The sequence below is a fragment of the Oryza sativa genome, chromosome 4 (genome assembly GCF_034140825.1).
Source record: "Oryza sativa Japonica Group chromosome 4, ASM3414082v1".
In the NCBI taxonomy this organism is placed as follows: Eukaryota; Viridiplantae; Streptophyta; class Magnoliopsida; order Poales; family Poaceae; genus Oryza; species Oryza sativa.
Window position 1 is genome coordinate 17,446,948 of NC_089038.1, and position 19,681 is coordinate 17,466,628.

At 46.8% G+C, this 19,681-nt stretch overlaps 2 protein-coding genes across 2 annotated transcripts; both read left to right on the forward strand.

The window, feature by feature from the left end:
* The first annotated feature begins 2,192 nt into the window (after window positions 1–2,192).
* On the forward strand, window positions 2,193–9,587 carry LOC9266087 (DNA glycosylase/AP lyase ROS1). The gene is made up of 17 exons (XM_015780538.3): window positions 2,193–3,263; window positions 3,741–3,831; window positions 3,914–4,535; window positions 4,645–4,724; window positions 4,942–5,026; window positions 5,113–5,204; window positions 5,343–5,411; window positions 5,494–5,530; window positions 5,601–5,683; window positions 6,602–7,045; window positions 7,159–7,195; window positions 7,306–7,392; window positions 7,555–7,620; window positions 7,742–7,862; window positions 7,939–7,977; window positions 8,096–8,302; window positions 9,452–9,587. The coding sequence occupies exons 1-16, from the start codon at window positions 2,222–2,224 to the stop codon at window positions 8,263–8,265; spliced, it is 3,165 nt and encodes a 1,054-aa protein (XP_015636024.1). The 5' UTR covers window positions 2,193–2,221; the 3' UTR covers window positions 8,266–8,302; window positions 9,452–9,587.
* LOC107276584 (quinone-oxidoreductase QR1, chloroplastic) lies at window positions 9,533–12,065 on the forward strand. The gene is made up of 4 exons (XM_015780545.3): window positions 9,533–9,664; window positions 10,597–10,735; window positions 10,837–10,928; window positions 11,242–12,065. The coding sequence occupies exons 1-4, from the start codon at window positions 9,587–9,589 to the stop codon at window positions 11,926–11,928; spliced, it is 996 nt and encodes a 331-aa protein (XP_015636031.1). The 5' UTR covers window positions 9,533–9,586; the 3' UTR covers window positions 11,929–12,065.
* The last annotated feature ends 7,616 nt before the right edge of the window (window positions 12,066–19,681 follow it).

Genomic DNA, 19,681 nt, shown 5'->3' on the forward strand with positions numbered 1-19,681 from the left:
ATGATAGTTACTTCCTCCGTTTCACAATGTACGTCATTATAGTATTTTTCACATTCATATTGATGTTAATGAATAAAGATAAATATATATGTCTAGATTCATTAATATCAATATGAATGTGGAAAATATTAAAATGACTTACATTGTGAAACGGAGGGAGTATAATTTAGTCTCTCAAAATATACTATGAACTATGAACTACTAGTATGAAGGAGACGCACTAATCCTAAACTATATGACAGGGTTGAGTGGCATCTGACCAGGCAGCATATGCATGCTTTGTTTGTCGGCGGCGTTCACTAGTTCACACAACTTTCCAAACACGCCGCAATCAATCAAAGGGACCAATTGACGTGCATCCATTTGTGGGATCGAGTAGTTGTGACTGGCAACCACGTATGCAATACGTCATGCGCGAATATAAAGCCTTTGTTGGAAGCTCTTTAGAGCCCGGATAAATTTAATAAATATATAAAGTATTTGCTACAAAAATTATATTATCAATCCGTTCAACAATATTAAATTTTATAGAGTTTTTGCCGATGGATGACCACCTAAGGTAGCCCGGCGGTTGGTATGTTCCTAGCTCGTATTATTAGATATTCTAGAAATTAAAACATAGTTTTAATACAATAAACAGGGTGAGGCTAACGAGATTGCTGCAACCCGCTCCCTTCCCTATACTCCTCTTCCTTCTTTCCTTTCATCATAAAATTAAAAAAAAAACACAAAAATGAGTAAAAAAATAGAAAAAAAAATTAATACTCTCATTCATGTGCATAGACTTTATATCGTAAACTTTGCACTTATAAACTTTATGTATAGAAATATTTTATATATAAAATATTTGAATCCAAATTTGAATTTGAATCGGGTATATAAACTTTTAACTTATAAACATTCGCTCTACAAACTTGAGGTGGATATACTTTAGATGTGTAAACTTTAGGTGTATAAACTTACTAAAAGAGGAAAAATATAAAATATTTGAATTCGAATTTGAATTTGAATCGGGTATATAAACTTTTGACTTATAACATTCACTTTACAAACTTTAGGTGGATAAACTTTACATGTGTAAACTTTAGGTGTATAAACTTAGTAAAAGAGAAAAAAAGAAAAAAAACGATCGCTGACCGCGATTAATCGCTCATTAGGAATTTCGCAATAAACACTGGTTTGATCCTCTACTATTTTCATAAAAATATAACGTCTGGCATGTCTCACACGGTAATAATCTTGGTTTCTCTTATTAATGATAACTTTTACACAAGTATACACCAGTATATATATACCATCAGTACGTAGATTGTACTGGGCGGTATATAGGTGGAGAAATTAATAATTTTATAGGAGATTGGAAAGGGCGCGCTTTCTATATTTCGTGGTTGAAAGTTAATCCGTTTTAATTGAGACTCGTTTATGCACGCTGACACTGCCGCTGGATCTCGTTTGTGCGTCTGCAATAGACGATGCCACATGTCGTCACGGCACGATTATCAAGACAACAGCATCCCCACATAAATCAAGGCGTGAAGAATAGACACAAGGAAAGGACAATGAACCTCCGAGCTGCCCCACGGCGCCGCCCTCCAAGCTGCACTCCGGCATCGTCCTCCCAACAACGCTCTCCGGTGCGCCGCATCACGAATCGCCCCGAAATCGCCTTCGCCGTCGCCTTGCTTAGCCTAGGGTTTTTCTCACACTACGAAATGAGGATATATATATATATATATATATATATATATATATATATATATATAGAGAGAGAGAGAGAGAGAGAAAGCGCCACGCCCGCGATATTATTTTCACCGTCCAGACTGACTTGGCACGCGTGGAAATCGTTTCTACATCACACTGCCATATGGGGCCCACGTGCGGACTCAGCCGTTTAACAGGGTCAACGATGCCATATCGGACGAAACCGTCTCAGGAGTCGTTTTTCAACGGTTTTCAGAGTTGGGGGACGGGTTATACTTATACCCAGTTTTTCTGTTGAGGGATGCTATTCATACATGCACCGCCATGAGTTGAGGGAGGGAAAGTGGACTTATTCCTAGTTAGATAAATATCTTTAGCAGCAAAAGTAAAAATTAAAATAAATAAAAAAATAGAAAAAATAGAAATACGTACGGTATACGGTTTAGTTATCTTCATAGACTCCAAACCTCTCCAATATTATCTCGGAGACGCTCGCGTTGCGTGGTAGACGGACTTCACGATGAATGGCGGCGTCTCGTCGTGTCCTCCGGCGGCTGTCTCCTCTGCCCGAAACGACGACGACGATGCCGCCGCTGGCGCCACCACGACGACGAGGAGGCCGACGTGGAGGCGACGCCGCTCGCAGAGAGGGAAGCCACGGTTCACGCTGGCCAAGCACCCCACGCGTCGGGCGATGCTTGCCATGCGGCGCGCCGCGCAGCGGGCGATCGCCGCGGCGGAGAAGGCCGCGCGGAGGAAGACGCAGCGAGCGGTCGCCGCGGCGGCGAGGGCCGCGCGGAGGAAGAAGAAGGCCGCCGAGAGCGTCGCCCGGAGAGAGCAGAAGGCCGCCATGAGAGAGCAGAAAGCCGCCGCCGCCGCTGGCCAGAAGAAACGGAAAGCCGCCGCCGCCGCCGCGGCCGCCGTGCGGGCGACAGCGCGGCGTAAGCTCGACTTCGACGGTGAGCAGCAGCAGATCATGCCGCCGGAACGCATCTACCGGCAGACCTCCTCCAGCAGCAGAGCCGATCTGATGGACAACATGAGGCTCCTCCTCGTCGCGTTCGACCTGTCGCCGCCGGAACAGCCCTGCACGCCACCGGCGAGATCGGAGAGGCAAATCCTGCGGCTGCCGCCGCCGGCCACCGTGACCACCGCCATCGTCGCCCTCAAGAACAAGCCGAAGAAAGCGACAACGGTGAACAAGCTCGCGCTGGTGCCGTACAAACCCACGCGCGCGGCCGCCTCCGCCGTCGACGAGGTGCTCCCGGGGGCGCTGGTGCTCTACGGCGACGGCGAGCCGACCACGCAGGCGGCGCGGATGTTCGTGCCACGGTGGACCTCCGTGCGGCTCGTGTTCGACAAGCTCCCGCCTCGCTTCGGCCTCGTCGTCGGCCTCGACGCCGCGACGAGGGCCGTGTACAACGAGCTGGTGCGGCGGGAGGCAACGTCGTACGGCGACGACGAGCTCCACGACGTGCCCGGCGGCCCGGAGTGGAACGAGCGGCGCCGCGAGTTCGAGCGCAAGGTCGACCACTTCATGTACAACATGCGGAGCATAATCGGTAACCATCTCGAACCAGAAGCACATCTTTGATCTCACTAAAATCCTACTCCCTTCATGTCTAAATATTTGATGCCGTTAACTTTTTTAAACATGTTTAATTGTTCGTCTTATTAAAAATTTTGTGAATATTATTTAAAAACTTGAGTAGTAGTAGTATATTTAACAATGAATCAAATGATTGGAAAATAATTAATAATTACTTAAATTTTTTGAATAAGTCGAACGGTCAAGCATGTTTAAAAAAGTCAGCGGTGTCAAATATTTAGGGACAGAGAGAGTATATTGAAAGTCCACCTGCATATATGTAATATTTTTTTGTGGGTATCTGGATTTGAACCCTAGTCGATGAAGTTATGTACCTACTACTCTATCATTAGACGTCTAGTGATTTTGATTACTTTCCATATAAGTTTTGTTTTGACACATTTTTGGTAAGATAATGTGCATCTGTTTTGAAATTCGTTTACATGTGCAGGGGATAGAAACTTTTCTCCATGGGGAGGATCAGTGGTCACCTCTGTAGTTGGCACATTTCTCACGCAAAATGTCTCGGACAACTTGTCGAGGTAAAAAAAAAAAAATCAAAGCTTATGCATATTTTGCTCGATTCGTTTTGAACACACTCTAATTGTCTCGCTGAATTTGCAGCAACGCTTTCATGACAATCGCGGCGAGGTTCCCTCTGAAGAACCGTAGGAATGCAGGACACCATTCAGACAATGTACCTTTGTTGGCGCAGAATTCAGGCAATGTACCTTTGTTGTTAGCTGATGGTCACGATGAACAAGAACAATGCCATTGCCAGCTTCAAAGCATAGCACAATGCAGCAGTGGTTCAAAATCAGGTGTGGCTGAACCCGGTGATGTCAGCCAACGAGCTGAGCAAACAGAGTGCCCTGACAAGGATCTTGAGGCGATCATGTCGGCGATACGAAGCGGCGATATATCAAATTTTGACGATGATCACATACAGAAGGTTCTGAAAGTCAGGTTCAAAGATTCGACACCTCCTCCTTCCGAATCTTCTTCTTCGAGAAAAAAGTCGATATCCACAGCTGAAACAATCTTCAAGGACATTAAGTCTATTAAGAAAAATGATACCTCCCATTGGCATTCTCTCTATGATGAAGCTCGCAACAGAGGGTACATAAGAGATGATGACATTCCTGACATGGTCGATTGGGAGGCTTTGATGAATGCACCATTTGCTGATGTTGTGGACTGCATCAAGGACCGAGGACAGCATTCTCAAATGGCATTTAGAATCCTGGTATCTCTGTCACAACTGCATGATTTCCAGATGTTTCTTTCACTTGATTTTTATTTGAAGCAAATGAAAGAGTTGTCGATCTGATTTTTAAACTTTTTTTTTTGTGCAGGCTTTTCTAATTCGCATGAAAAGAGACCATGGAAACATTGACCTTGAATGGCTTAGATTCATCCCTCGTGCAAAGGCAAAGTAAGGATAGCTATCTCCCTACTTTGCTATCCTATAAATAAATAATATATATACTTTGTACTGTAGGCGCAAATGTTGTATATTTATATCTTGTCTGGAGCAATTGATTTATGGTGGAGTTTTACAAACTGAGTGAAAAAAAACCTAATGGACAAATAAATTATTTTGTTTGTGAAGTTATGTGACAATTATTCGTACTCTCTTGTTGGTTATTCAGGCAGTACCTACATAGTGTAATTGGGCTTGGACACAAAAGTGTTGACTGCATTCGCCTCTTATCTCTGAGACACAGAGCATTCCCGGCAAGCTACCTCTTCTCAAATCAGATAATTCTTCCTGTGAATATGCAATCACAACTGAAAATTTTAACAGCATCCTCTCATTTCAGATTGACACAAATATCGCTCACATAGTTACAAGGCTAGGATGGGTGCAACTCCGTCCTTTGCCATCATCTCAGGAGTTTCATCGGGTAGACAAGTAAGTTAATTAGTATGCCTTCTATTTTTGTTAAGGCATATATTTACATGGTCCAAATCCTCTATCCTAACTTCATTCTGAAGGCATACTTTTACATGTTCCAAATCCTCTATCCTAACTTAATTCTCCTTTTTTAAGCTACCCTGTCATGGCCGATATCCAAATGTATCTTGATCCCTTGATGTGTAATATTTCTTCAGCAAAACAGTAAGTTCTCTACTTTAATTCAAGCGATGCCTGGGTATTTGTCATTTGATCGAATTTGTCTAACAAACCAGCGCACAAACAGGTACGAGCTGCATTGTCAGATGATAACTTTTGGAAAGGTATGCACAAAAAATTCATTATTTATTCTCTTTCTCAATATTGATGGTGGCGTTTTATTTGCCATGCTAGGCAATTTGTAGGAAATCAAAACCAAACTGTGGCGCGTGCCCATTTACTTCTGAGTGCAAATATTACAAAAGTCAGTTTGGGAGGTATGTAAATATAGAGGAGCTATGAACTCAAATACTGGTACAAAGTTGCATTTTTCTTGAGAAATTTACCACAGGAAAGTTTCAACAATAGCTACTAAATTAATTTCAGTTACTTGTTTTTCCAGTATTAAAAAATTCATTATTATCAAAATGTTTGTCATTCTCACATTCCAAAGCATATTCAAATATGACATTCTTTTCTTACCCTTCATCAATTCAACTGCAATAACACCAATACTACACACAGGGAATATTAATGCTTGTTTTGGGAAAATTAACTAGGAAGTAATTAATGAGGGTAACAATGTAATTTGTCAGATCTCATGTGGTGTGAGATTTACTAGAAGCATACTTACACCGCTCTAGTTTTAAAATTCTTGACGTTTTGAACAATCATACAATTTTATTTATTATATTGTTCAATGTAAGACGAATCTATACTGTTGTTCTAGTGTGTTTAAAATAAATATTTTTAAAGTTATTAATAGTCAAAGTTATAAGAGTTTGATGTTAAAATTTTCTGAAACGTCAATTATAAAATCGGAGGGAGTAAGTAGACTGAAACAGGGGAGCAATTAACTTCATTTTGAAAAAGGGAGTAAATTTTAAAACATGTCACGTTCCAAGACACGTCTAACAATAATCATCAAATTTAGAGACCATGGTTAGGAATTTAATGTAACCACGTTATATTAGTCCCTAACCATGGTGTTATAAGTGAAAAGCAAACTAAATCGGTTGCTTATTGTTATGTGTCCCAAAACATGGTGCTATCTGAAATTTATATCTGAAACAGTGTAGCACAGTGTTTGGTTCTTTCTGTATTACTTATCAGTAGTTACAATTTTGGACTTTTTGTTCATCAATGATTTTTGTTCGTGTATTGACTGCATGTGGTGTTATGTGTTTTTGTTCCAGGGCCGCGCTTGCTCTCCCAGAGTACAGCCAGCAAGATGCAACAAAGGATGCAAACATGGACGACCCAGCAAAGACATATGATCTAATTTTCAAAGCACATCAATACCAAATCGAATATGGAAAAAACACAGAAATGAATTATTGCGAGCCTGTTATCGAGATACCACCAACTCCACTACATGAAAACCGAGGAGAAACAAGTGATGAAGACGATGAGAATGGGTACTATTTCGATGATGATATGGAAGACATAGGTCGACACGATTATGATATGGAAGACATAGAACACGATTATGATATGGAGGTAGATCTTCGCTCTGCGAAACCCACCACAAACACAAGCCAGGCAGGAGCTACACCTGGGAAAGAGATGATTCCAATCAATCCACGAGCCAAATCAACTCCAATGGTGAAGAAATTTTCTCTGCGAACAGAGTACACTGCGTATGCTGAAAATTTCCTTTTGTGAAATAAATTAAACTTCATGTTGATTATTTTAGAATATTTTACAGCTGGGCTCTAATTATTCTGGTTTTTTTCACTATTGCTGTTTTTAGATGTATCATTCCTGATGGCCATATCATCTTGAAAAAGGTTAGGAATTGATTACGTCATCTTATATTGACTAGTGAACTAATTATGTTTTACTCTCTTACCAAACTATTAAACTAAACTTCATTGAATGTTGACGATATATTTTCTAGTTTGATCCAAGGGTCCCTGGTGACCGAAATCCATATCTCTTGGTATTTCGTAGTTTTGACGAACATACTGTGAAGGCTACAATTTTGGTGAGTATTATGTGATCTTATTTTCTTTATAACTCAATAATAGTAGATTCTTGATAAAAACTAGTTTCAATCACACCAATTGGTTCTCGAGAAATTCCTAGGGTTGATATAGCTTTCAATTTTTTTTAAACAAATTCTTTTTTTACTTTCATTGATGAACAGATACCTAGCCGAACTGCAAACCGAGGAATGTTCCCATTGAACGGAACCTATTTTCAAGAGAACGAGGTGCCCTATTTTATTCTTGCTACAACTTCCTCACGTATATAAGCCTTTTCTCGAATGCACACTCACAATAAAACTACTTTCATACTGATGAATGAAATTCAACATTGTCAACTTTTTGTAGGTTTTTGCTGATCATTCGTCTAGTCGTTCACCCATAGAAATAAATAGGGATTTAGTATGGGAGCTTCGGCGTCAGACATGCATTGTGCACTTTGGTACTAGAGTACATAGTGTCACGAAAGGTATCTTACCATTTAATTTGAAAGAATATAAATGAACAACTGCTAAAGACAGTCACTAACTGCATCACTTGATCAGGTCAAACAAGAGAAGGACTTTATCACTTCTATAATGAAGGTACATGGATACAGTAGTCCCCCCTTTTTTTTTTTGTCTCAAATTTCTTTTTGGTGCTGTTGTAATTTTTATATAACTTTTCTTACTCACATTTAATCATGTTATCATTTATCTTCAGGATACATCTGTACCAGAGAATTTGACCGCAGGACAAAGTTTCCGAAACAATTATGTGTCGAAATACATGCCACCAACGTAAACAAAGATATTGGCAAGAAAAGGGCTAGACCTAGTACAACAAGGTTTTATTCAGAGGAAGATAGCGGAGACGAGTGGTCTGACTGGTGAACTTATTGACACCTCGACAAAGCTAATAAGGATATTGGTGAGTTTGTAATGTTGCAAAATTTGTCTAAATTGGCTTCACACTGACAAAAGGGAAATAAGGAACTGCATTCGCGAAAAGATAATTGCTAAGTTGACAACAATAATTCCAGTGTACTAAGCTTGTCGTCTGTTCGCTTTGCGAGTCAAATTTGATAGAGGAAATTCTTTTACGAGCTGATTTGCTTATAGCATAACGGGGTGTGTCACTTGAAAAAAAGAATGAAAGTCACGCAAGATTTATTTTCTGGTTTCAATATTTTGGTTGGGTGATGAATGTTTTTAGTTTAGTTGGAGATGAAAGCATAGGGGGCGGCTAATGGGCGGGTGACCGTCCCAGGCGATCACCTCCCATCCCCCCTATACAGTATGCACTACTCTCTTCCTTCCTCCTCTCCTTCTTCTTTTCCTACTACAACATAAATTTTTTAAAAAATAAAAAATACAAAGTTGAAAAAATTTGTGTATAGAAATACTATATATAAAAAATTTGAATTCAAATTTAAATTTGAAACGGGTATGTAAACTTTTGGCTTATAAACTTTGGGTCTATAAACTAATATTTGAATTCAAATTCAAATTTGAATCGGGTATGTAAACTTTTGACTTATAAACTTTGGGTCAATAAACTTTAAGTGTATAAACTTTAGATGTATAGAAATACTATATATAAAAAACATTTGAATTCAAATTCAAATATGAATAAGATATAATTCAAATTCAAATTTGAATTAGATATGTAAACTTTTGACTTATAAACTTTGGGTCTATAAACTTTAGGTGTATAAACTTTAGATGTATAGAAATACTATATATAAAAAATATTTGAATTCAAATTCAAATTTGAATCGGATATATAAACTTTTGATTTATAAATTTTGGGTTTCTAAACTTTAGATGTGTACAAACTTTAGATACATAAATTTACTAAAATAGAAAAAGTAATACGGTGAAAAAAAAAGAAAACCACGTAGAGGAGAGGGAGACGCGCTAGGGCCTAGGGGCGATCGATCGCCCCTTAGCAATCTCGAAAAGCATATCTGTTGCCTACAAGTGTGGCCCTTCTATGACGAAAGATGCTCTGATTGTGTAGTTTAATCCCATCATCAAATGTAAAGATAAATTAATACAGGCCAAGTCAATTGTGCAGAAGCCACCAAAGCAAGTTGTGCAGATACATTAGATACACAGCTCAACTGCCAAAACGAGTTGTTCTTGAAACCCCAGCTCACCATCTCCATCTCCATCGAGCGAGAGGGCACCAACCACTTTGGTGATCAAGAACATGGCCGCCGGCGGGAGGCCGGCCACCATGCGTGCCGTCCAGTACGGCGGCTACGGCGGCGGCGCCGCCACCCTTAAGGTCAGCTCTGGTTGATCTTACTTGCTTCAGATTTATCACCGGTCATGTTCAGAACAGGGGATTCCCAATTTTGTCTGGATTTCTGCCTGAGCTTTTGCTTCTCTTTTGTTTGTGAAGCACTCATGTTTCAGACAGGAACTATCATTCACATGCTCATTAATCTGGTTGAACTGCTATATATTGCAAGGTTCAATTTGTGCAAAACCAGGTTTGATGTTAGTAGCTGTATGATCAGCAGAAATAAACAAGTTATGCAAAGCTCAGAAACTAACAGGTTGAGGATAGGGAATTAGGGAGGGATTAGATGTTTCAATCTAACGGCAATGGAGTTGACTTGGCATGTTTATGTCATCATGTGCCATTTGGCCATTTGCTTGGAAGTATACTACAGAAACCAATTTATTTCTGCCAACTAGCGTAAGAGTTTTCCTAATGTCATTTTTTTACTCTGTCGGTCTAAATATGGGTGGACCCATCCTGGGCTAAGGCCCACCACCAGCCCATCCTATTTCGGCCCACATAAAACTAAGCATGGTGAGTCTATATTACATCCCTCTTATCTTCCTCTAGATTGAATTGCTTTCCCCAATCACAAAACCAAGTATACTATCTCCCTTATTTTCAAAAACAGTGCAAATCGACTTCTTTACTTATTCCCATGTGGGCAAAGAAACATCCGTTTTGGAAGAAAAAATTTGGAAGTATAAAATTTGGAAGAAAAAATCCGTTTACTAGTTCATTTCTGATATGGTAGTATAAAATTTGGAAGAAAAAATGAAGTAGAGTGGAATAAATGGGCAAAAAAAATCCCCCTTACCAACCCCACTTACATCCCTAGATGCATTTCTAGGCTCAGGTCGAAATAGATCATCATTTAAGCTAAATTTTGAAGTAAAATGTTCTACAAACTATGTTATACATTTCTGTTTCAGTTTGTGGAAATCCCTGTTCCTTCACTCAAGAAGAATGAAATTCTCATAAAAATAGAAGCAGCAAGCCTCAACCAAGCTGATTGGAGGATTCAGAAAGGATTGATGCGCCCGTTTCACCCAAAATTCCCATTTATCCCAGGTACGTACAATTTCTGGTCAAATTCTTTCAGATCATTTTTTTTTTGTTTTTCACCATGAAACCTCTGATGTAATCACTCTTCTCTCAAATTTGGGAAGCAGTAACGGATGTTTCTGGGGAGGTCATTGAGGTTGGCTCTGCGATTCACGAGTTCAAAGTTGGTGACAAAGTTGTCTCCAAACTTAACCTCTGGGTAATTTCGAATTCCAAACACCTTATCCCAAATTCAAAATTCCAGGGAATTCAAAATTTAGTGAACATTGAAATCAATAGATTGTCTCCCTGGATTTTGAATTTTTTTCCACAAAAAATTCAATTCAAAAAATTACAATATGTTGATTTAAATGTTCACTAAAATTTAACCTCTGGGTAATTTCGAATTCCATACACCTTATCTCAAATTCAAAATTCCAGGGTGACAATCTATTCATTTCATAATTCACTAAATTTGAGCTGTTTGGACGCTATATGACCTGACCAAATTTACCGCAAATCTCCAATGACAGAAAGCAGGAGGCCTGGCAGAGTACGTGGCGGCATCGGAGAGCGACACCGTGTCCCGCCCCGCCGGAATCTCCGCCGCCGACGCGGCAGGGCTTCCCGTCGCCGGCCTGACGGCTCTCCAGGCGCTGAGCTCCATCGGCACCAAGTTCGATGGCTCGGGCACCGGCGCCGACGTGCTGATCACCGCGGCCTCCAGCGGTGTCGGCACGTACGCCGTCCAGCTGGCCAAGCTCGGCAACCACCGCGTCACCACCACGTGCGGCGCACGCAATCTGGACCTCGTCGGCAGCCTCGGCGCCGACGAGGTCCTCGACTACGCCACCCCGGAGGGGGCCGCGCTCGCGAGCCCCTCCGGTAGGAAGTACGACTACATCATCAACCTCACCGACCGCGGCAAGTGGTCGGTGTTCAGGCCGCAGCTGAGCAGCAACGGTGGCAGGGTCGTCGACGTGTCCCCCAACCTCGGCAACTTCTTGGCGTCGGTGATGACGCTCTTCTCGCGGAGGAAGAGGCTGTCGCTGGTGATCCTGACGCTGGGGAAGAAGGAGCTGGGGTTTCTCCTCGAGCTGATGAGGGAAGGGAAGCTCAAGACGGTGGTCGACTCGCGGCATCCGTTCGAGAAGGCCGCGGAGGCGTGGGAGAGGAGCATGAGCGGCCACGCCACCGGGAAGGTCATCGTGGAGATGTAAGATTGTGATCTGTACATGCTCGTGTTTTTTTATTATCTTTTGATGTTGTCACACAAACTCTTTCTCTAGTTCTTCTGATTGCCTCGTGGTTGTATATTGCTTATGATTTTCTGAAACGTGTTGTGCATTTGTCAAAATCCGACCGAGATATTGTAACGTCCCGCCTTCCCCCAGGCCGGGCCCGCTTACATCTGATAGCTTTCATAGGTCATAGACTGCCCTCACAGACCAACCCATATCATTTCTGCACACTTTGTCCTCACTCGTGTGCACCCGGGAAGAATTTCCCGGTCGGTCACCCATCCCAAATTGCTCCAGGCCAAGCACGCATAACCCTAGAGTTCTTTGGAGATTGGCTTCCGGAAAAGAAGTTGCAACTTGTTGATATGAGTATTCTATTAATTCTATTAAGCCCTAGGCCGGAATGTTACACCCTCACCCCCCTTAAGAGAGATCGACGCCCCCGTCGATCAACCCTAGGCCAGGAACGTCCTCTCTTGGCCACGTCCATGTGTCCAGTGCCAGCGCATGTGCCATGCTGTGTAACCACTCCCGGTCTACACCAGCCATGCGCACCATGCCTGCGCAACTGCGATACACGCGCCCGTGAAACCGCGAGAGTCGGCTCTGATACCATTTCTCACGCCCCGAACTAGTCCTGACCGGAACTAGCCCGTGACGCTCCAAATTAACCTGTTAATCGATACCAGTCCCAGGAAACAGTGCTGGTATCACAGGGAGACAGAATATCACAGCAACAGAGGTCTCTTTATTATAGAGTAGAGGTACAGTCATGTTGGGCTGCGGACAGATCCCGAGCTCACAACTGCATTACAAAAGGGAAACGGAAGCCAGGACTTGGACCAATCAACACAGGCACGACTTGGGAACTAGGCCGAAACCCTAAAACTCATCGTAGCCGGCTTGCTCCTAGAAGAACTCCTCATCAGCGGGATCCGCTTCATCTTCTTCAGTGACTGGGGGGGATTATTTATATAGAGTAAGGGTGAGTACGGGAGTACTCAGCAAGCCATGGGAAATAAGTGTTTAATGCAGGCTTCAAAGAAAGGCTGTTGGTTTTTGCAATTGATTTTATTTGAACTCTTTTCTAAAAACAACTAAGTGAGTGCTTCTCAAACGACACGGATGAGACAGTGCGTCTCGTCCGGTCGGAGTATGTGCAATGTATCAGTCTTTAGAAATGAAACAAGGTTGGCACCCGGCCAATAGCTTTTCAAACGGCCACCCGGGCCAACAACTTTTCAAACGGCCACCCGGGCTAACAACTTTCAAACGGCCACCCGAGCCTAGCTGATCCCATCAGCTGCAGATTTTTCAAACATCGAACCCCTTTCCACAACAGTAATTTCACAAGCAGTAGTCAAACAAAACTACGCTAGGAATCACCTCACATCCGCCCATGACCGTGGGCACGGCTGTTCGAACAGTTTTTTAACCTCTACAGAGGGGGTACACTTTACCCACACGACATTACTAACCCGGATCACCCAGCCCGTGGGGATCAGCCACGTCGGGAGACCTCCAAGCTTTCATGACAAGGCATTTCCAAAGCCGACACAGGTTTACCATATGCCGACGAGAGGGGTCCCAGACCAACAACAGGTTAGCTCCCAGACCATACTGTGCCAGGAAGCCCAGGGGTCCTCCCCGACACCACCCCGGCGAATCCACATGTCTCTCGGCATCAAGGCTCCCCTGATAAGCTAGTTACTCAGCCAGGGGTGTCCCATTCCACCCATGTGGTCGTACTTGTCTTATGTTTGGATGAAATTCCAAGGAAACGGTCCTTAAGTGCGAGAGCGGAAAACCGTACACCCGGTACGTTCCCCGATCCGCGGTTTTGGAAATTCATTTAATTCGCAAGCACCGACCCAGGTGTCGGGTTTTCCAAGTCTTTGTAAAACCCAAGTTTTACCCAAGTTGTTTTTTTCAGATTTTAAGTTTGAAGGCGTCCGTCGATACTCGCACTGGGTGCACGAATATCATGACGCAACTAGATGGATACAAGGGGGACATGATATAACAAATAACAAAGGAAGGGTCAAATGTAACAAATTAGGTAGGTCCGCCAATCTGCCTTGTAGACGGGACAAACAGATTAAGTGCGATCCTAACAATGCATAATATTTTTCAAGCAACATAATTAAATTTCAAATATAGCCTCAAGATGTTCAAAGGTGGCTTGCCTTGCTCGAGATCTGGAGCTTGATCCTCGAAATCCTCGCACTGCGGGTCTTCGGGCTCCGAAACTACACGCGAAACGGGACAACTCAACAAATGGAGAAAATAAAGCCCTATTAATGACCTCTAAGCGTGCCATTAGGTAGATCTCGAGATTTGAGGAATTTTGGAAGTTGGACGGAGTCAAACGGATTTACGGTTGGGAAGATATTGAATTTCTAAGATTATTGGATTTTTGGTCTAAGGGAAAAGGATTTAATTAAATCCTTTTTGGAAAAGAAAAGAAAAGAAAAGAGAAGAGGGAGGGAAATTAGACTTTCCTCGGGCGGCTAGGGCGCTGCCCGAGAGAATTGGGGCGGCTCGGCCGAGCTTAAATGGGCCGGGCGGCCCAAGGCGACCCAGGGAGCGCGCGCGCGGGAGGGAGGAGAGAGAGAGAGCCGGTGGACCGGGCTCACCGCGCGCGGTCCCGAGTGGGACCCGCTTGTCAGCGGCTCGACTCACCGTGCGGAGGGAGCACGCGGCGCACGCGTGCGGGCGGGGCTGGGACGCGGTGCACGCGGTGCACGCGCGCGGTTCGCGGAGGAACGGATGCGGCGGGCCCACGCGCAGCCTCACGGCTCGCGGTGGAACGCGCGCACGGTGAAGGGCTGACCGGGGTCGGCTCGACCCGGTCTTGGCCGAGCTGGCGCCGATGTGGCGCCTTCGTGGCGCCTACGTGGCGCCTACGTGGCTGCCACGCGGGCCGGCGGGAGGTAGACGACGACGCTGGCCGGAACGGACGGCGGACGACAGCGGCGAGCGGCGGAGCGAACCACGGCGATACAGGCGAAAGCGAGAACACCGGGTGGTTGCACAGGACAAGGGGAGACGAGCCAACGGCTCGGATTCGTCGGAGGGAACTTGACGGCGACGAATTGCGGCGGCGGCAAGCGGCCGCGGAAGAAGGGGGAAAAGGCGACGAGGTCACGAGGGGCCAATTCCCGGCGGCGAGAGCATTTATGCGGCCGCGGGAATCCGTTGCTAGCGTCGGATTGGGCGGAGCTACGCCGAGCGAGGCCGGCGACGAGCGGGTGCTACGGAGCACGGGCGGCGACGGCGGCGAGCACTCGGCGAGCGATGGCAACGGTCGGGGCGGCGCCGGCTAGCTACGGGGAGGCTACTCGAGCTACTACCGAAAACTAAGGGGGAGAGATGGAACGAGGAGGGAGAACGGAGAGATGCACTACCGTGCGAGACGGGGCGCAGTGACGAGAGGCTGACGGCGCGGGAGTAATCTCTCCGGCCTCGGGCCGAGGAAGAGGAAGGAGAGGGCGCGCCCGGAGTCCCCTTCCGCGTCCACGAACGCACCGGCGAAAAGAGCACGGGAGGCGGCGGCAATGGCGTGGAGGCGAATGGGAGAGGAAAGGAAAGGGGGAGGCTTGGGTTTATAGGACGGCAATGTCGGTTTGGGAACCGACTTAGGGCGGTCAAAGGAGAGGGCTAGCGCTCGGCAGTCGCGGCCAAAGCGGCGACAGGGAGGAGGGAGGAGGATGACGCCGGCGGGAGGAAAAAGGGGAAACGAGGGAGAGAAAAGGGGGCTTGCCCCCTTGCCTCTTCGGGAAAAGGAGGAGGGAGCAGGGGCGACGCGGCAGAGGGAGGAGGAGCTCTGCCTCCGTCCCTTGGCAGCTTGCGCGCGGAGTGGCGGGGGCCGGGCGATGACGACGGCGATGACGGCTGGGTGGTTTGGAGCGGAGCGGCGACACGGGCGACAGGCGCGAGCAGGCGCTGACGACGGCGGCGACCAGGCGGTCGACCACTACGGCACGCGCGCGCAGGATGCAACGGGAGGCGCGGCGGATGGAGTGGCGCGGCTCGGGCACGCGCGCTGGCTGCGGGGCCGAGCGGCTGCGCGGCTGCAGGCGGCAGGGCAGCGGGACAGGGGGACGCGGACGGCGCAGACGGCGCGGCACGGGCGACAACCACGCGGGCGCGCGCACGAACAACGGCGCGCGGGGGCCGGCTTCGTGGGCGGGGAGCTCGCCAGGGATGGGGAGAAGGTGAGTGAGGGGGGGGGGGGGGAGGGGCGCTCGGCGCGGCGCTCGCGCACGCGCGGGCAGAGCGAGGGGAAGGGAGGGCGCTCGGCGCGAGCGGCTCACGCGCACGCGCGTGCGGCGCGCGGGCGGAGCGGAGGGAGAGAGAGCGAGAGAGAAAGGGAGAGAGCGGGAGCGCGCCTGGGGAGGGGAGGGGGAGATGGGCCGAGAGAAATTCGGCCCATCGACCCCGGGGGAGGCAAAATAGACTTTTGCGGAGGAATTGATTTGGAAGGATTTGGATTCGGAATTGAACTCGACGATAGATCGGGGATTGAGATCTGAGATGGCACGGACACTAGACAACAAGCAAAGAAACAAATTTCGCAATTAGGGTTTTTAAGAGATAATTTTTCCGCTAGGCTCCATGACGGAACGGGCGCTACAGATATATAGCTGGAACATGCCAATATCGCGCTAGCTCAGAACCTCCCAAGATTTTTACAAATTTGGTTAAAATTAATGATCCACTAAAAGTTGTTCAAATTTGGTTGAATTTCATTCAATCTGGTTTGAGTTAATCTAAAAAATGGGTTTAAATTCAAGATTCTTTCAGCGATATTTGATTCAAAGTTGTTAAACGAAAAACTGGGCTCCTACTTGCGAAAATGCAAGGTATTATGGCGTCGAGTTATTGCAATTCAGGTTCGAAATTTTGGATCCCCAACGAGTAATTGTCTCACCCAAAATTTTCAGAAATTTTCTTAATTTTTTATGAATTTGGTCCAAGTTTATTGAAATTCAATCAAAATTTATTAAAATTCAAATAATTTTGTGCCAAAAAGTGCCAAAAATCCAGAAAGTACCGAAATTTTGATCAAAATCGAAAATGCAGACCCAGGGATAACCTTTGATTTGGAAAAAGGACAAAAAAAAAAAATAGTACACGCATTGATTTTTATCGAAAGAGCAACGTGACTATTTGTCTATTTCATCCATATCAAATACTAGCTTGCAGGTTGTTGAGGTGTTTATTAATGAGGGATACTTAGATCTGCTTACCCTTGCCCTGGACAGACAGACGGTATCAATACGGAGAAGAAAATCACTGTGCATGGACAGACTTACTACAATGCTCTTGGAATCAGACTCAACGAGAAGCTAGCTAGAGAGCACACCATATGTTTTCCGGATAATAAAATCTTGGAGTGATAATAGGAGGGGGCACATCAAGGAGAGCTTATGTGTACTGTGCGCAGATGATCACGGTGGCTTGTTGAATGGAAGGCACTAGGAATTTCAGTAGCAGCAGAATAGACTTGTAGCGTCGAGACAACTACCAAATGCGGTCGAAATGGTTTGTCGTAGACAAATGTAGCACTCGCCTGCACCTAGAGATATGTGAAAATCAGGACATGTGGCTCGTACAATCATCCTCCAAATTTGCTTTTCTCAAACGATCCACCGAGTGTGGGCCGTCTACGAAAATCACTTATTGCAGTTAGCTATGTTTTAAGACACCCGATTGTAATTATGATTTTTTTCTAAAGAATCAAAACAAAAAAGAAAAAAGTACTGCCACTTCAAAACAACCCTAGCTCCTCCCCAGGAAATATTCACATTCAGAGATTTAGATCCACAAATGCAACCAAAATGAGAACATGAACTTCATCATAAACTGAAAAATAACATGAAAAAGAAAAAACCAGAAAGCCCAATCAATGGGCTGGGCTGGCCGATGGCAAAAGAGAGAGAAATCACCTCTTTTACACTTCTCTTCTTTTCTTAATATCAAGGAAAAAGTACACCGAAGGTCCCTCAACTTGACATCGAGTTAACAAAACGTCCTCAAACCGCAAAACCAGATATCCGGCGCCCCTTAACTAATCAAAACCGGTCACTTTAAGTCCTCCGGTGGTTTTGGCTCCGGTTTTGTCCTACGTGGCAGCTGAGTCAGTGTGGGACCCACACAGGCCCCACATGTCAGGTGTCCACGTCAGCACCTCTCTCTTCCCCCTCTTCTCTTTCTCTGTTTCTCCTCTCGTGCCAGATCCTCACCGAGAACGTGGTCGGCACCCTGGGCGCGGCGCGTTCTGGCCGCCGGTGAGGGCGCTGGTGTCGCTGCTCTACACGGTGCGTCGCGTGTTCGTTGTCATGGACTGGGTGTACATTTGATGGCACGAACATCACTGAGAGGATCACGAACAACGCCAAGGAAATCCACTCGCCATGACGCACCTGCGCGAGGACGGCGGCGAAGGACATCCCAAGAGGAAGCGCGAGATCACCCGGCAGCTAGCGCCGGCGGAGTGGGAGGCGACGCCCAACCAAACGCTGCGGCGACTCATCCAGGCGTGGTGCGCTGCGCACGCCGTTGAGCGATTCCCCACCCCGCGCCTCATTGATGGAGGACGACGATGCTTGGCGGCGGCGGCGGCGGTGGCAGGCAGCGGCATCTTGCCGCGCTCAGGGAGATCAAGGCCATTGCCGTCGAGAGCGACCGCAACAAGCGCTGCATCGAGGCCACGCCCGGTGCCGTCAAGTTCCTCGTCTCCGTCGTCGTCCAGAGCCACGCCGCCGCCTCCACCTCCACGTCGGCTAGGTTGGACGATGACCTGCTCGACTCGATGATCGATTCCCCCATGTCGACGAGCTCGCCGAAGAAGGAGGCACTGGGCGTGCTCTACTCCCTCAAGCCGTCCGAGCCCACCCTGCGCCGTATCCTCGGCAAGGACAATGGCGGCTTCCTCGACACCCTCGCCTCCGTGCTCCGACGCCCGAACTACCGTTCGCGCGTGTACGCCGTCCTTCTCCTAAAGGTGATGACATCGGCAATGCTGCCGGAGCGGCTAGGCTGCCGCCCCCGCCGTCGCAGCATCCGGGGCCGGACCCCCTTACGCGAGCGTTCCTTGAAGAAGCATGCGAGCCGGACGATGAGGCGTTCGCGGCTGCAGCCGCCGCTGGCGAGGAGCAGAAGGATGACGCTACCGCGTCCATCTCGCGGCAGCGACCGGCGCGTGAGATTTGGGGTAGAAGACCCCGTGATCCGGCATGCTAGTTGCGGCCACGCCGTTCGGGCGGCCCGGCGTCCTGCCGCTGCAGACGCTCGGCCACCGGCATGCCGTCATCGTCGCCGCCGAACCCACGGACGCTTCGGGAAGCCAGCTACTTCTCGGGCTCCGTCTCGGCAGCTCATCGAGACAGCTCGTCTCGTCCCTCCAGCGAACCGGCAGCAATAGCAGCAGCATAGCCACGACGCCAAGAACCACCAAATCCCCAGCCGCTACGACGGAGACGACCACCACGACACCGCGTCCAACATCTGCTTCGTGGATGCTAGCCCCATGGCCGCCATGGCCGCCGCCTCCTCATCCAACTCTTTTTGCTCGAGGCGGTGCGAGCTCAAGACGTGGGTCTCCGACCGCCTCGCGGCCGATGACGTGGTCGAGCTCGTCGGCCGCCTGGGGGAAGCTCGCGAGAGCAGAGAGCGAGAACGAGGAAGGAAGGAGAGAAACAGAGAAAGAGGAGGGGAAATAGAGAGG

Bases quoted from the DNA above. Each gene is read 5' to 3' on its own strand.
- LOC9266087 (XM_015780538.3), top strand. From the start codon at position 2,222: ATGAATGGCGGCGTCTCGTCGTGTCCTCCGGCGGCTGTCTCCTCTGCC. The intron at 3,832-3,913 runs GTAAAAAAAAAA...CTGAATTTGCAG, and splicing joins GTCTCGGACAACTTGTCGAG to CAACGCTTTCATGACAATCG. The intron at 5,412-5,493 runs GTAAGTTCTCTA...GCGCACAAACAG, and splicing joins AATATTTCTTCAGCAAAACA to GTACGAGCTGCATTGTCAGA.
- LOC107276584 (XM_015780545.3), top strand. From the start codon at position 9,587: ATGGCCGCCGGCGGGAGGCCGGCCACCATGCGTGCCGTCCAGTACGGC. The intron at 10,736-10,836 runs GTACGTACAATT...TTTGGGAAGCAG, and splicing joins AAAATTCCCATTTATCCCAG to TAACGGATGTTTCTGGGGAG. The intron at 10,929-11,241 runs GTAATTTCGAAT...CTCCAATGACAG, and splicing joins TCTCCAAACTTAACCTCTGG to AAAGCAGGAGGCCTGGCAGA.